Source organism: Bidens hawaiensis, unplaced genomic scaffold, assembly GCF_021521415.1.
Source record: "Bidens hawaiensis isolate Kalapana, Puna unplaced genomic scaffold, B.hawaiensis_p1.1 tig00016945_1, whole genome shotgun sequence".
Taxonomy (NCBI): domain Eukaryota; kingdom Viridiplantae; phylum Streptophyta; class Magnoliopsida; order Asterales; family Asteraceae; genus Bidens; species Bidens hawaiensis.
The window spans coordinates 274,190-288,431 of NW_027492568.1; the positions used below are offsets into that span (position 1 = coordinate 274,190).

At 33.6% G+C, this 14,242-nt stretch overlaps 2 protein-coding genes and 1 non-coding gene across 3 annotated transcripts; all 3 read right to left on the reverse strand.

Moving 5' to 3' along the window:
• Positions 1–3,057: 3,057 nt before the first annotated feature.
• Positions 3,058–3,131, reverse strand: TRNAV-CAC (transfer RNA valine (anticodon CAC)). Its single transcript has one exon. It is a non-coding gene; the product is annotated as a tRNA-Val (tRNA).
• A 1,088-nt stretch (positions 3,132–4,219) lies between these two features.
• LOC143552571 (serine/threonine-protein phosphatase PP1 isozyme 2-like) lies at positions 4,220–8,016 on the reverse strand. The gene is made up of 4 exons (XM_077042749.1): positions 7,738–8,016; positions 6,170–6,729; positions 4,881–5,092; positions 4,220–4,494 (listed from the first exon to the last, which is right to left on the reverse strand). Exons 1-3 carry the CDS (start codon positions 7,934–7,936, stop codon positions 4,919–4,921), a joined length of 933 nt encoding a protein of 310 aa, XP_076898864.1. The 5' UTR covers positions 7,937–8,016; the 3' UTR covers positions 4,220–4,494; positions 4,881–4,918.
• Positions 8,017–10,756: 2,740 nt separating this feature from the next.
• On the reverse strand, positions 10,757–12,736 carry LOC143552601 (ras-related protein Rab2BV-like). Its single transcript, XM_077042774.1, has 3 exons — positions 12,632–12,736; positions 12,291–12,469; positions 10,757–11,476 (listed from the first exon to the last, which is right to left on the reverse strand). Exons 2-3 carry the CDS (start codon positions 12,453–12,455, stop codon positions 10,985–10,987), a joined length of 657 nt encoding a protein of 218 aa, XP_076898889.1. The 5' UTR covers positions 12,456–12,469; positions 12,632–12,736; the 3' UTR covers positions 10,757–10,984.
• Between the last annotated feature and the right edge of the window lie 1,506 nt (positions 12,737–14,242).

Below are 14,242 nucleotides of genomic sequence, written 5' to 3' on the forward strand. Positions count from 1 at the left end.
AGTGAGTTCTAGTTGATTAACATACAATGCATCCACTTGCTTATTAATACGTGTCCGAAGATACGTATTAATTAGTTACCGTTCGTCTACATTCATACATACATACAATTTTCCATACTTTATCTAACTTTTTTTAATTAATACTTACGCGTCCCTTCTATTTTTTATCGAGTCTTTCATCCTATAAACTTCGCAGATATTGTTAGGGTCCACCACCCTTTATTCTTCGCAGATATTAGTAGAGTCTGCACCCTATATTCTTCGCATATATTAGTAGGGTCCGCAACCCTATATTCTTCGCAGATATTAGTAGGGTCAGCAACCCTATATGCTTCGCAGATATTAGTAGGGTCAGCAACCCTATATTCTTCACAGATATTAGTAGGGTCTGCAACCCTTTACTAACCGTTCAACCATACAATCATACATTCGTTCGTTTCATACATTTATCCTTCAATTATAATATACTTAATTATAAATATGGACATACTAAATTAATCATTCAATAATGTTCACATACATACACAATTATATCTACTATACACTTACCATTTAAGGTAAGTGTATTAATCTAACACATCGTACTATGCACACAGCCCCGAAAAACGTGACACAGAAAAGGGGTTAGAACTCACCTGTAGTCGATTTCTTTCCGAATTAATAGTGATTCCTTTCTTCAACTGAGCTCGACTAACTTTTTTTTGTGATTGCACTAATATCTTGAATAACTTGATGGATGAGATTGGATTTTGGAATGTTTGTGTACAAGGGATTTTGTGTGTGTATGGGTGCCAATGATTAGGTGGATGATGGTGAAATGATAAGGATGGAAAAATCTAGAGTTTTAGAGGTTTAAATAGCTAAAGCCCAAAAGCTTTTAGGCCCAAATCACTCACAGTCCATTAATTCTTCTTAACCTTATCCACTATCTACATATTATTTAATTAATTAAACGACACCAATCGATACGATAACTAAAATACAACTCGAAACTTTTATTTATCTATTTACTGGAACGAGGACGTTACACCATGATTTTTAGTTATGGTTATGATAGGGTTCTATTGAAGGCTATATTTAAATAAAATATATCATATTTTATTTAAAAGTTTATTTTTCAAGAAAAAAACATGAATTAAACTATTTTGCATTTAAATAAAATATATCATATTTTATTTTTCAAGAAAAAAACATGAATTAAACTATTTTGCATTATATAGCCTTCAATATTTTAAATAAAATATATCATATTTTATTAAAAAAAAATTTTTCAAGAAAAAACCATAAATTAAACTATTTTGCATTATATAGCCTTCAATAGAACCCTATTCAGGTGGAATACAACACATCACGTCATAGGGCTAAAGTATGACACCCAGCTTTATAGGAATGGTCACTCACTCAATCACTTGGTCCACATTCTCTATCAACTTCATAAGCATAATCACATCCCATATTTTAAAAAAATATTTTACTCGTATCAAATTTAGTTTAAAAACAGTATAACCGGTTCAACAGGAATGTATCGAAAGGTTCAACTGTGTTAAATAATTTATCTTGTGATTTCATTAAATACAATATCAACTCAAAAAATAACCCAAAACTGCATTAATAAATATCAAACTTGAACCAAATATCACACATGAACAACGGTCGGGTCATATATAAAGCGTTTACTTTGCATACGAAAGTAGTCAATTACAAAAGATGTAAATAAACCAATATTGGATTTGCAAGTTACAAAATTGATTGATTAACAAATCGTCGTTTACTGTGCTTACGTATTTCAATTTTATCCTCTATGTTAAAAGTCATTTTTAAAAAATACGAGCCGCACAAAATCTCATTATCTCTTGGATTGAAAACTGGTTTGCTGGTTTAAACCGATATTAAAAAAAACAACGGTACGATATTCTAGCAAACCGTCCAAAAATACCGGGTTCTAAATACCGGTAGCCTAACGAAAATCTGTTATAACCAGTTTAATCGGCCGGTACGTAAGATTTTTAAAACATTGATCGCACCTATTGTACACCAACCATCATACTAGTTATTTACTGTCACTATTTATTATATATTAATTAAATTGATGACTTTATTTATACGTGTCAATAGAAGGTGAGATTAACGTGAAAAGCGTAGAACATTTATAGCTAGTTTTTCCTACGACTGTCAAAATAATTTGTGTTTTGAAACTCGTGTGAAATTGGCCCGGTTTGTAAGACAACAGATCTCGTGTCAAGGTTGGATCGTCTAATGTTTTTTTTACTCTTACCAGATTATGTCAAAAAATAACACAACCGGTTGAACCGGGTTATACCGGGATGTTCAACCGGTTGAACATTTTACCTTATAATTTCCTATAAATACAACGTTAACTTCAAAAATAACTCAAAAGTAAATGATTTCATAACAAAGAATAATCCAAAAGTTAATCTATATTAAAAAAATAATACAAAAGCACTCAATTTTAAAAAAACAGTTCTAAAGTTTACACGTTTAAATATTAATTGTTGGGGTTAAAAGTAATTTTGATAAAATATAGGCCATAAATATCAAAAATTTTTAGGACATAAAACCGGTTTGCCGGTAAATAACCGGTATTTAAAAAAAAACCGCCGGTACGACGTTCTAGCAAACCGGCCAAAAATACTGGGCTCAAAATACCGGCCTGCTGTGTGAAATTCGGTTTAACCGGTTCAATCGGCCGGTTTGAACCGGTTTTTAAAACACTGGGATCGCAATCGCCCATTTTTTTCAACGACGAATTTCTTTCGCTTGGAAGACTTGAATCCAAGAGTCCAAGACCTCTCAACCCCTTCATGTTTTAAAAATTTTACCTTTTCCAAAGAGCTACCAAACCCGTTGTAGCTGGATCACCATTTCGCTCCCTTAAATAAACACCAAGTTATATACATCATTATATCATTATAATTTTAACAACTCAGATCAACTTTCCATAAGATTATGAAAATTAATGTGACGTTAATTAATCTCTTTAATAACATTTCATAGTTTTGTTAAAAAACAAAAATACAATATCGAAAAAAAACTTTTTGCCTAAGCCCGGGTTCGAACTTGGGACCTCTAGTGTGTGAGACTAGCGTGATAACCGACTACACCACCCAGACAACTTTGCAATTGTCATTTGAATTGCAAATTTGATAATATTATGTCTACGTTTCTTAATCAAGCAAAAAATTGACTACCTGAAAGACGTGTGGATATGAATCCGATTTCGGTTCTGAAATCTATGTTTTTTTTTTCATGAGATTGATGCAGAGGATTAGTATCTCACTCGAATATGATGAACTAGTAAGAAAGTTTTGTACATGCTACTTCTCAATAGACTCACACTCGATTAAGCTTATTATAGTTAGTTATTACTAAGTGTGGCAAACGAACCAGAACCCGATGAGCAAATCCGGAACTTAAAAAATTCAAGAGGTAATCGGATGGCTATTTGGAATTTGGATAGGGAACCGGTGTGAAATTTGTTTTATAAAATTTCACATGTAAGGTATTAAATGATACTCAGCCCAAACCACGTCGGTAAACATTGTCTTTTGTCTTTGGTGATCATTAATCTACAAATCCATTAATTCTTAGTTACTATTTTTCTTACTTTCACGGGTAATCAAACTATATAATAAATATAAAGATCATAAGAAATACATTTTGAATACCAACAGGGAATTTTAAACAAGCTAAAGAGATACCCGATACCCAACATGTATGAGATAGGCATAAGACATGGTTTTTCAATCAGGTTCGGGATTGAGATTACAAATGCCTGTCACAAACACCATCAGTTATCAACCCTAGTTATTACTATTACCGATAGGACTACCGTTTAATATACAGTACGTTAAATGGTTTAAAGAAATATTTTGACCAGATGTTATGATAAGAGAAAGTCAACAGCTACCACAGGCTACATCAAAGAGAACTTGAGTTATTGAATCGAGTTCAAGTTCAATTTAGAGCCATTTAAGCAAGCAACTCATTTGCATACCTATAAATCTGCATATATTATGGATCTCATTTTCAAACCAAATGGACTAGGAATAGAATACAATTCCAAATCCTTTAAATTCTAACAAACAGAGCGCCTACTTAACTCGCCATACGCTATCAATGTAAGATATAATTTTGCACAAAATGACGATTTTCTTTTTGTCAAAACAATCAACAAGAGTAGCTGCTTGGTGATGTCCACAAGTAGCTTTTAGATCCAAATGTATGTACATTGTCATAAATAACTGCCTCAACAGATCAGAAACAAGACTCTAATTAATACTTTTTTAAAGAGAAAAACTAGCATTCTGATATTCTAGGACCACCCTTACCTTAAAACACAAAATCTAAAACCCAAAAAAAGAAAGGTCTTTCAACATGTTCTTGACACAAAGCCAGATCAACAGCAAACATTTAAAGATGCTCCAAGTCAGCAATGCTCAATGTCGCCATCCTCCATCTTCAGCTTTCCAATATCTGAAAGCAATCATCACAATTCACACATATAAGAAGATTTGCATACATAATATAATATTAGGGTGTATACCAGCTGAGTTGATCATGGGATACTCAAGACCAGCTCACAAATGGCTCAAATTGAGCCGAGCTAAACAAGCTCGAGCCTAAAAAGAAGCTCGTTGAATAAACGAGCATGAGATTCATATATCGAGCTCAGTTAGACTCATGAGCCTATTATTTATACAAATATAATAACTTTTGGGTAGTATAATGTATGTTACATAATAAAAATAACTTTGTATATATAGTTATGATTCAATTAACTAAATAATATAAACTATGTTACATATATAAAATTATAGTTACTAGTATGTGCATAGCATATGATTAAACTTGACACTAACCTTAATTGTCTTAAAGGTCACCGATTCTGGTCACCGAGTCATACAAATCTAGGTTTTTTATCAATTGGCTTCAAGATTTGGAAAGAACACATCAAGCTCTCATCAACACTCATCATCGCACCAGCATTATCAAATTCGCCACAATAATTCGGGGCCGAGAATACAGTCACAAGCTGTCGATCAGCAAAGAATTCATACCCGTCTTCTACAACCTGCAGAAACAAAGTTTCACACTACATCAAAACTTCAAATATATATCAATTTCAACCCATTACTGAATAATAAGTTGACCCGGTTTTCAATATATTGTTTCTGTAATTATCTTAAGCACATCACCTATTTATAAAATTCAAGAAAAATGGGACACATATATTTGAGGTTAAAATATAGAATGGGGCAAGCGTCACCAAAATAAGGCTGTCCAAATAGATCGAGAAAAGCTCAGAAAATGTTGTTCAATTTCAAATCGGTTATAAACGAGCCAAGCAGCTCAGGTCTGCGTGTGAACAGACGACCACTCTCTGGTTTGGCTCAAATTATCTTTTAATGTATTTTATATACATATATATACACACACAATTATAAATACAACTATATTGACCCACAATATAGTTATCTATAGTCTATACTATAAAACTACTAGCCCAATATGATCTTCTGAAAATGAGAACTTTTAATATTTGAGTTTAAGTTATCTTTTAATTTGTGTTTTAAACTTGCATTTTGTAAAAAACTTGTTTTATATGTTTTTTTGTTAAATTGTTGAGTTTGAGTTGAAACTCTTGAGTGAATGAAATTTGGAACTTTTGACATTTAAAATTGAGAACTTTTTACCAAATTTTAAGTTGAAACCGAGCTGCTCGTTTACAAGAGAAACAAGTTCGAGCCTTACCATCTCGCTCGGTTTTGTAAATTTGTTCTGAGCCAAACCGCTAGTTTTGTAAACAAGCCAAGTTCGAGCAGACTGTTGCTCGATTTGGCTTGTGAACAGCCTTATTCCAAAGTGACGCAAGGGTATTTAAATGTTCAGAAACTCTTAAATCACATTACTCAAAAAACAAAAAATAGATTAATGGTATTAATAAAAAAGAATTTTAAAAATATAGTTTTTGAAATCATGTGTAATACATAAATGCAGTTAATTTCAAGTACACGGCCTATTTTGACTTGTATTAAAAAAAATTAGTCGTTTGGCCCACATATGTTTCGACTTATTACCCAACCTGTCCGACCGACCCAGTTTGCCACCACTAATATCAAAATAAAAGGATAAAATAACATCAAATAACCTGATGGGCACGACAAATGAGGTCCATATCATGCTGCATTAAAAACTCTGCAACGTTATCTGCACCAAAAGTATAAGAAACTCCTCTATCATTCATCCCCCAACCTTTGACATCTCTATCAGGATCCAACCAAAGTAAATCACAAAGCAACCCCATATCGGGAACATCACATGGACGAGGTAAGCTTCTGATTTGGTCTAGATTTGATAGGTCAGGAGAAAGACCACCGTGCATACATAGTATTTTGTCATCAATGAGAGCCGCAACAGGAAAACAATTGAAACAATCGGTAGAAGTTTTCCAAATTCTAACATTGAATCGGCGTTTACATTCGTCATAGAAACCGTAGATTCGGTTAATGGAAGCACACTCGTGATTGCCTCTTAAAATGAAGAAGTTTTCGGGGTATTTTATTTTGTAGGCCAGTAAAAGACATATAGTTTCCAAACTATGTTTGCCACGGTCCACATAATCGCCGAGGAATAAGTAGTTTGCTTCGGGAGGAAATCCCCCGTATTCAAATAGCCTTAATAGATCACCATATTGTCCGTGAATGTCACCTGGTTTTCAAAGAAACAAAAGCTTAACCAGATGAACAATTATATGTAACTCTGTGAGCAAAATTATTATTAACTACTGGAAATATCATGCAGTCACTATGTCAAAATACATATTCCATTTCACTATTAGCCAAATGTACATATAGGTACCAATTAAGTTCTCACAATTAATGTCTAAATTCATTTGATATCCGCAAATAACACATTACACATACAACTAGATGTGTTAAAAAACCGTTGAAACCTACCAAACTGAAACAAGCCGGTTTGAGATTTATGTCATTTGATTTTGGCAATCTGATGATAGATTGAAATGTGGAACCGGTCGTTTACCCTTGTTTTATTATTTTCATTTTTGGGATATGCAACAATGTATATGCATTATATTTGCAAACCATCCTTATCATTTGTATCATATTCATTCATAAAGAGAGAATTCGATCCATCTCATTCTTAAATAATCACCTTTCTCATATGTTCATGATTGTTAAGAATCTTGCAACTACTAGTGGTATCATCAAGGCATCACTAATCTAATTCAATAAATAGTAACCGATGAATATAGTACTGGACCAGATGTCCCAGATCGTTCCTCAGACAGAACTTGGTTCCATGAGATCCAGATTGTGTCAGGTCCACCCCTGGTACTTCGCTCAACATTGCAAGCTGTGTGGAGTGCATGTTGTGATCACGCATCAGATGCGATATGACATCACCATCACGGTGATAACCGCTTTGATGATGACATCTCTCATCTGATCATGGTCACAGCACACCATCTCCACAATCTTACATTGTAGTCGAAGCACCGTGGGTCGACCCGACACAATTCTGACCTCATGAATCCGAATTCTATGGATCAAGTCCAATCCAGGACATCAGGTACGACACATAATCTCTTCAATACCACTTAACACAACCAATTCTATATCATATCCAACAATTCAGCTCCTATTCAATGATCAATTAACAACACAAATAAAACGACAATATAACGAAATTAATTACCACAAATCTTAATGGGAGCTTCAAGCTCTAGAAGACAAGGCTGCTGAAGAAATATCTCTCGAGAAGCCGCGCATAGCTGGCAAATCTCCGCCTCGGAAAGCTGAACCTGGCGGACGGTCCTGGCTTCCCGGAACTCCAAAAGCCGTTTAATAATATCATCCAAAACGGCACCGTCTATCCCCTGGCCATTTTGAGCCATTGATCTCTTAATATATCTAAACCCTAGCTCGTAAAACAGATATTAACCAGAAAACCCCCAAATTTGTTCGGCGATTAATATTATTAGCGCGTTGTTGTTAGGGCATTGCGTTGTGTTTTGGAGATTGTGGTCACGTGCGTGGTGTGTGCAAATGGAGACATGGTGGTGGTGGAATACATTGGCGAATCGTTAATGGCGGAGATGACGAAGTGTTGTGGATGACGATAGGATAGATTTGTAGCGGTTTGAGGTTTCAAAATTGGGAGTTTGGTGGTAATAATTTTGAATTTGGGGATTTACATGAATGGGAATTTTGAAATCTAGGTTTTGATTTGTTCGGAAATTTGATGGTGGGCTATTTGTTTCCCAAATTCTTTTTATTTACGCGATTACTTTTGCAGCCATTTTAATTACTGCTCAGTACGGTTTGGTTCGGTTCTGTTAGGTTATTAGGCAAAACCCAAATTGAAACCGAAGTAATCGGTTATTTGAATATGCAAAACGTTCGGTTTTCGGCTTTCCAGTTTTTCGGTTTTCGGTTTCTCAGTTAATTTCGGTTTCGGTTCGGTTATTTTCGGTTTTTTTTCAATTATGTGTTGACATTGGAAAAAAAATAAAAATGAAAAATGCATATTTTAAGTTTGTATAAGAACGTGTTAGAGTACCACAGTCCACATATATATTAAATTCAAAACACAAACATAGGCACGTGTTACGTGGAACTATACCAGTACAAAGTTGTTAAATAGAGTTTAAAAATTAAAAATCATTAAAAGTTTAGTCATGATTTTCATTCATCATCTTATTTATTAATCTTAAAAGTTTAGTACATTTCTCATCATCTTGATAATCTTTATCATCATCGATCGGTTCGGTTCAATTTTTTCGGTTTTTTAAAAATGGATAACCGAATCGAAATCGAAATTTCAGTTTTTCAAAAAAACAAAAAATTAACCGTCGGTTAATGCTTCGGTTCGGTTTTTTCGGTGTGGTTTTTTCGGTTAATTCGGTTTCGATTCGATTAATTCGGTTTTCTGCTCACCCCTAATTTTAACATTATTGGTGTGAACCTGTTTGAATTAAAGCCTCGTATTCTCGTTCATTCTTCTATTTTCAAATCCAAAATTATACTAAAAAATCACATTTTCTTCAAAATTTTCAATTAAATAATATTTTTTCATATTTTTATTGTTACATTTCGGCTGTTATTAACTCACGCCCACTTTTAACAAATATCAAAAAATAACATGGGGTGAACAAATATCAATTAAATAATGTTTTCTCATACTTTTATCGTGAACTATAACTTTTCAAATTAACAGAAAAATCACTAAATTTCTCTCTCCTTCACTCACAACACCCTACACCATAAACTACTCTTTATATTATAAAAATATCACTCACTGAATATGGTGAATTGAATGTGAATGCTTACATGCTTTAATTAGTTTTTTTAACGTGTAATTTTGTGTTTTTTTATAACTTATAAAAGGTGTGTAGTAGTGGGGTGGCGTTAGTGGCGAAGCTTGGACCAAGACATCCGGGGAGGGGGACTCAAAATGTATACATAATTTCACAAACGAGGGGGTTGGGCTCAAATTTTCGGTCGAAAACGGCAAATTTTCACTACGTATAAAAATTTTCGGCACAAACACAGGTAAATTTACACTACTGCACAACAAAACATGAGGTCCGAGGCCACCCCCGCCCTAAGTAAACTGGGTGGCGTCCTTGACATCTTGACCACATTTCATAATCATTTTGCATGGACGCCAAAATGAAAGAAGCCCTCTTGGCGCTAACATGTTAACGGGTGAAGGGGCATGGAGTGTGGGACTAGAGTTTTTTAAACCGATCAATTTCAACCTCTCATATTTTTATATACAGAAAAGGTTAAATAATAATTGTGTTGTTAGTTAAACCATTACGCATTTGATTGAAAAGTTAGTGAGATCCACATGCCTATGTGGTAGTGATGTGACAATCTCGTTTTCACTTTTTGGTTAAACTACTACGCGTAGTTTAATTTTTAACTTGTGACATTTAATATAAATTCAAGTGTGCTATTAGATAAAAATTCATTTCGGAACCATGTTTGCGTATCACCAACATCGTTTTGTTTGTGTAGGGGTTTGATCGCACCTTGGGATTTTGCCAATTGATTGAGTAGAGGGCTTATCGATCAATTTGTACATTGTTGGGTTTAACTTAACTTTTGCCAATTGATTATCGCATCTTGGGTTTTCGAACGATGAGTTACACCACATTAGGTTAAATCAAAAGACAATTTTGCCTCTCATGTGAAGAGCATGCGCACTTACGAACGGACCAAATGGACAAGTGGACAACATCTTGTTAAGGGGTCAAAACCGCTAACTAATTTATACGGCAGTGATTTATTCGTTCAAAAATTTCATTTTGGTTGAATGGGTTATAGGAGCTAAACCACATGGGAAATAACAGTTTACCCTAAATACAAATATTAGAGTAAATAAATGACATAGCTTGTGTGATTAGTAAATGGCTTCCTTTACTAAACTCTAGATGGCCCTAAAAGGCTAAAACTACTACAACACTGATATTCAAGCCTGCAGTAATAAAGTCACAACCACTCCAACAAAATAACTAGGCAAAACTTGTTTAAGTGACTTTCATTTTTTTCCAATCAAGTCGCATAACTAGAACGATGAACCTAAATCGAGTAAATAATTAAATCAATACCGGCTTCTAAAGTGTAGATCTAAATGAGCATAGTCAAACTGAAGAAATAAGTATAACGCGTAAATATAATAAGCAAAGCCGAAACAAAAAAGTCAGCAACGAATCAATGTCACCAGGCACTACACACATACAACATGACATAATACGACCACCATAGCGGAACAGTGGATAAATACTAAATCATGTTTCAACTTTCACAATATTTGTTCTCAAGTAAGATGGTATTCTACAAGGTCAAACAAAAGTGTTTCTTGATTATAAAACAAAAAAGAAAAAGAAAAAAAAAGAAAGAATGATGAAATACACTTTTCTTACCAAATCTCCAACTCAAGTTGAACAACAACCTTTCTTTGTGTTCGCAGATGAATCACCGACATTAATGGTGGTCCCTTGACCAGGTAAAGCAGTACTACCACCGCCACTTGCTTCTTGTGCCGCCAATGCTTTCTTGCTAATGACATGATATATTTGTGTCAAAACGGTTTGAAACGCTTTTTCAACATTATATGCTTTGAGTGCTGATGTTTCAAGAAACGAAAGGCCTTCTTTTTCAGCCAAAGATTGACCATCTTCTTCAGCCACAGCTCTAAGATGGCTCAAATCTGACTTGTTTCCAGCCATCATAATCACAATGTTTGAGTCCGCGTGGTCTCTTAGCTCGCGTAACCACCTTTGGACATTGTCAAAAGTTTGACTTTTGGTGATGTCATACACCAAAAGGGCCCCAACTGCACCTCTATAGTATGCACTCGTTATTGCTCTGTATCTTTCTTGCCCTGCTGTGTCCCAAATCTGAGCCTTTATTGTCTTCCCATCAACCTGTTTATCAAAAATGTAGCGTTTAGTATATAGTTAGTGTGTTATATGCAATCAAGATACAAATTTGCTTACTTTTGATCTGTTTGGTTCATTTCCAGTTAAAGTTGAGTCATTTATAAAAACATTTTCAACATAATAAAGATCAAAACGTAACTCAAATCAGCCTGTTCATATTAAAGGCATCTAGAATGCCTAATCTTTAAATAACAATAAACATAGAACAACTGGTTAATAATAACTTATATAACAGGCTCAAACACTAATCAAGGAAATAGGTACCACTAATTGATTTGTTTGTTTATTAGTAAAATGTATTAAATAGCCTTAAGTAGGATGAACATGGAGAATCTTGTTGACCAGAATGAATTCCTTTTGACTTTATTAATTTCTGATGATGCCAATGATTAATCTTAAAACTTCATAAAAAGAAAAAAACTGTTACAACTTTATAAACTAAATGAACAAATTACTGAACTTTCCTTTATTCGAATCGAATATCCTATTTCCGTCACTACTCGCTCCTAATCATTCCAATTGTCATGGAAAATAACGACCAATTATCAAGAACATAAAACAGAGATTCACCATAAACACACACAATCCATAGATTTTGCTAAACAATTTTAAAGTTTCGCACCTTAGACATATTATCAAACACTTGGTGTGCATAATTTAAACAACTTTATTACTTTACCCTTAAAACACATGACATCTAGAAATCAAGATAACCAATCAGAAGACAAAACTAACAAAAACCCTAATTCAGATCATACATATTTTATTTTTATAATAATAATAATAATAATAATCTGACCTGAAGAGTGCGAGTAGCAAATTCAACTCCAATAGTGGATTTAGACTCCAAACAGAACTCATTCCTGGTAAACCTGGACAGAATATTGGATTTACCAACACCTGAATCACCAATCAGCACGATCTTGAACAAGTAATCGTACTCGTTATCAACTCTATTAGCCATTCTTCCTCACAAACCTATACAATTCAAAATCCAATAAACATACATACAGCGGATCTAAGCAGATCGAATCAAACTACTGTTCATCTTATGATTACGAGCTAAATCACAGATTAATAAACTCAAATCAGTACGGAAAACGTGTTGAATTGACGAGTAAAGTAAAGTAAAGACGTTACCTATGAAATCGGAAAGAAAGTGAGAATGTGTCGTCTGGGGTGAATGAAAGTGAGGTTTGAAACAATGGGGAAAGAGGTTTTGGAACAAGCCGACGTTAATATATAGTTCGTTAAAACTTAATTTAAAAAAAAAAATAACAACTAAAACTTAATTATTTCATTATTTTAATTTAATTTATTATGATCAGAAGAATCCTAAGCCCACTCGGGCTTTCGTCAATTCGTCCCACACCGTGTGTTAAGTCATAGTGTTCTGCTCTTGTGGTGGCACAACTACTGTCAAGTGGCAATGACGGTATGTTTCATGGTGGAACGTCCAAGCCAAGTTCTGAAGCCAGCATGGGCCCAATTAAGAACAATAGTCTGGCCAGAGTGGGGCATTCGGGCTCTCCAAATTTGGAGAATGCCGTAGGCTAAATACAAGAAATTCGACGTTTTTAAAAAAATAAAAAAAGAAGAAAAATATTAAATGGTCAAACCGATTTTGTTTTTCAAGGGTTATTTAGAATTGATTATTGGATTAATTATTTTTCAGTATTTTTATGCACTTTATTTTTTTTTGTGTCGTCAATTGACAGTTAAGTAATTAGTTTTTAATGGCAAGTTTCATCAATCATACAAGTTTTAACAAAATCAAGAATATCTTTGTGTTTTGTACTTACCATTGTCTCAGCATGCCAAATCATGTTTTGGGATATACTTCAATCAAAACAAGTTCGATAAATATGTTTGTTTTTACTAACTCGTATGGTTGGTGACTTGGTGGCCTAGCACATATCTTAAACAATTAAAGATACTGGGTTCGAGTTTCACATAATAAAAAAGAAGTTGTCTTAAATAATTATAACTAAATAATTTATGTTAGTGATATATGATATGATGTAAAAAGATATAACAAATTACATACAAATATAGTATGTATTTTAAATTAAACAAAATTATTAAAAAATATCATATTTCAAAATGTAACATGTATACCGTCTATGAAATAACTTAACATAGTTGAATAAAAAGAGGATTTAAATTAACAAAGTTTTTCTTAGTGTTTCACCTATTCCAACTTTTTTTTTTATCAAAAAAATAAATACACTCAACCAACAACCCTAAGAAGAAAATCTTTTAAGAAAACCTTCATGACCACCGCTAAAGTGGCAATGACAGCTCTTTTTTTTTTAAACGATGACTTTCTTGTATTCTAGTTATCATACTCTTCAAATTTGAAGAGCTCCGATACTCCACTCTGACTAGACTATGTTGGCTTAATCGGGCTCAAGCTGGCTTTACGCTGTGTTCCTGAGTTTAATTTAATGAGAGATGAGAAAATAAGGGGAATTAAGATAGAAAAGAAAGAAAAGAAAGGAAAATGATATCGTGTTCCCGAGTTTAATGAAAAGAAGAGAAAAATAAAGAATATTAAATATTTTATGTGTTCTCGAGTTTAATGAAAAAAAGAGAAAAGAAAAGGATATTAAATATTTTAAGAACCTGGTCTTCATCTCTTCTCTTCTCTTCTCTCCATATCTTTCCAATTTGGAAAGAAATATAAAAACACTCAAAACCTTTTCTCCTCATTTCTCTCATTTCCTCTTCTTTTCATTTAAAGAACTCTGG

Excerpts from the sequence above, each read along its gene's own strand:
- LOC143552571 (XM_077042749.1), bottom strand. The coding sequence starts at position 7,936 with ATGGCTCAAAATGGCCAGGGGATAGACGGTGCCGTTTTGGATGATATT. Across the intron at positions 6,730-7,737 it reads AGCTCCCATTAAGATTTGTG|GTGACATTCACGGACAATAT; the intron begins GTAATTAATTTC and ends TTTGAAAACCAG. Across the intron at positions 5,093-6,169 it reads TCATTTGTCGTGCCCATCAG|GTTGTAGAAGACGGGTATGA; the intron begins GTTATTTGATGT and ends TTGTTTCTGCAG.
- LOC143552601 (XM_077042774.1), bottom strand. The coding sequence starts at position 12,455 with ATGGCTAATAGAGTTGATAACGAGTACGATTACTTGTTCAAGATCGTG. Across the intron at positions 11,477-12,290 it reads TTGCTACTCGCACTCTTCAG|GTTGATGGGAAGACAATAAA; the intron begins GTCAGATTATTA and ends TTTGATAAACAG.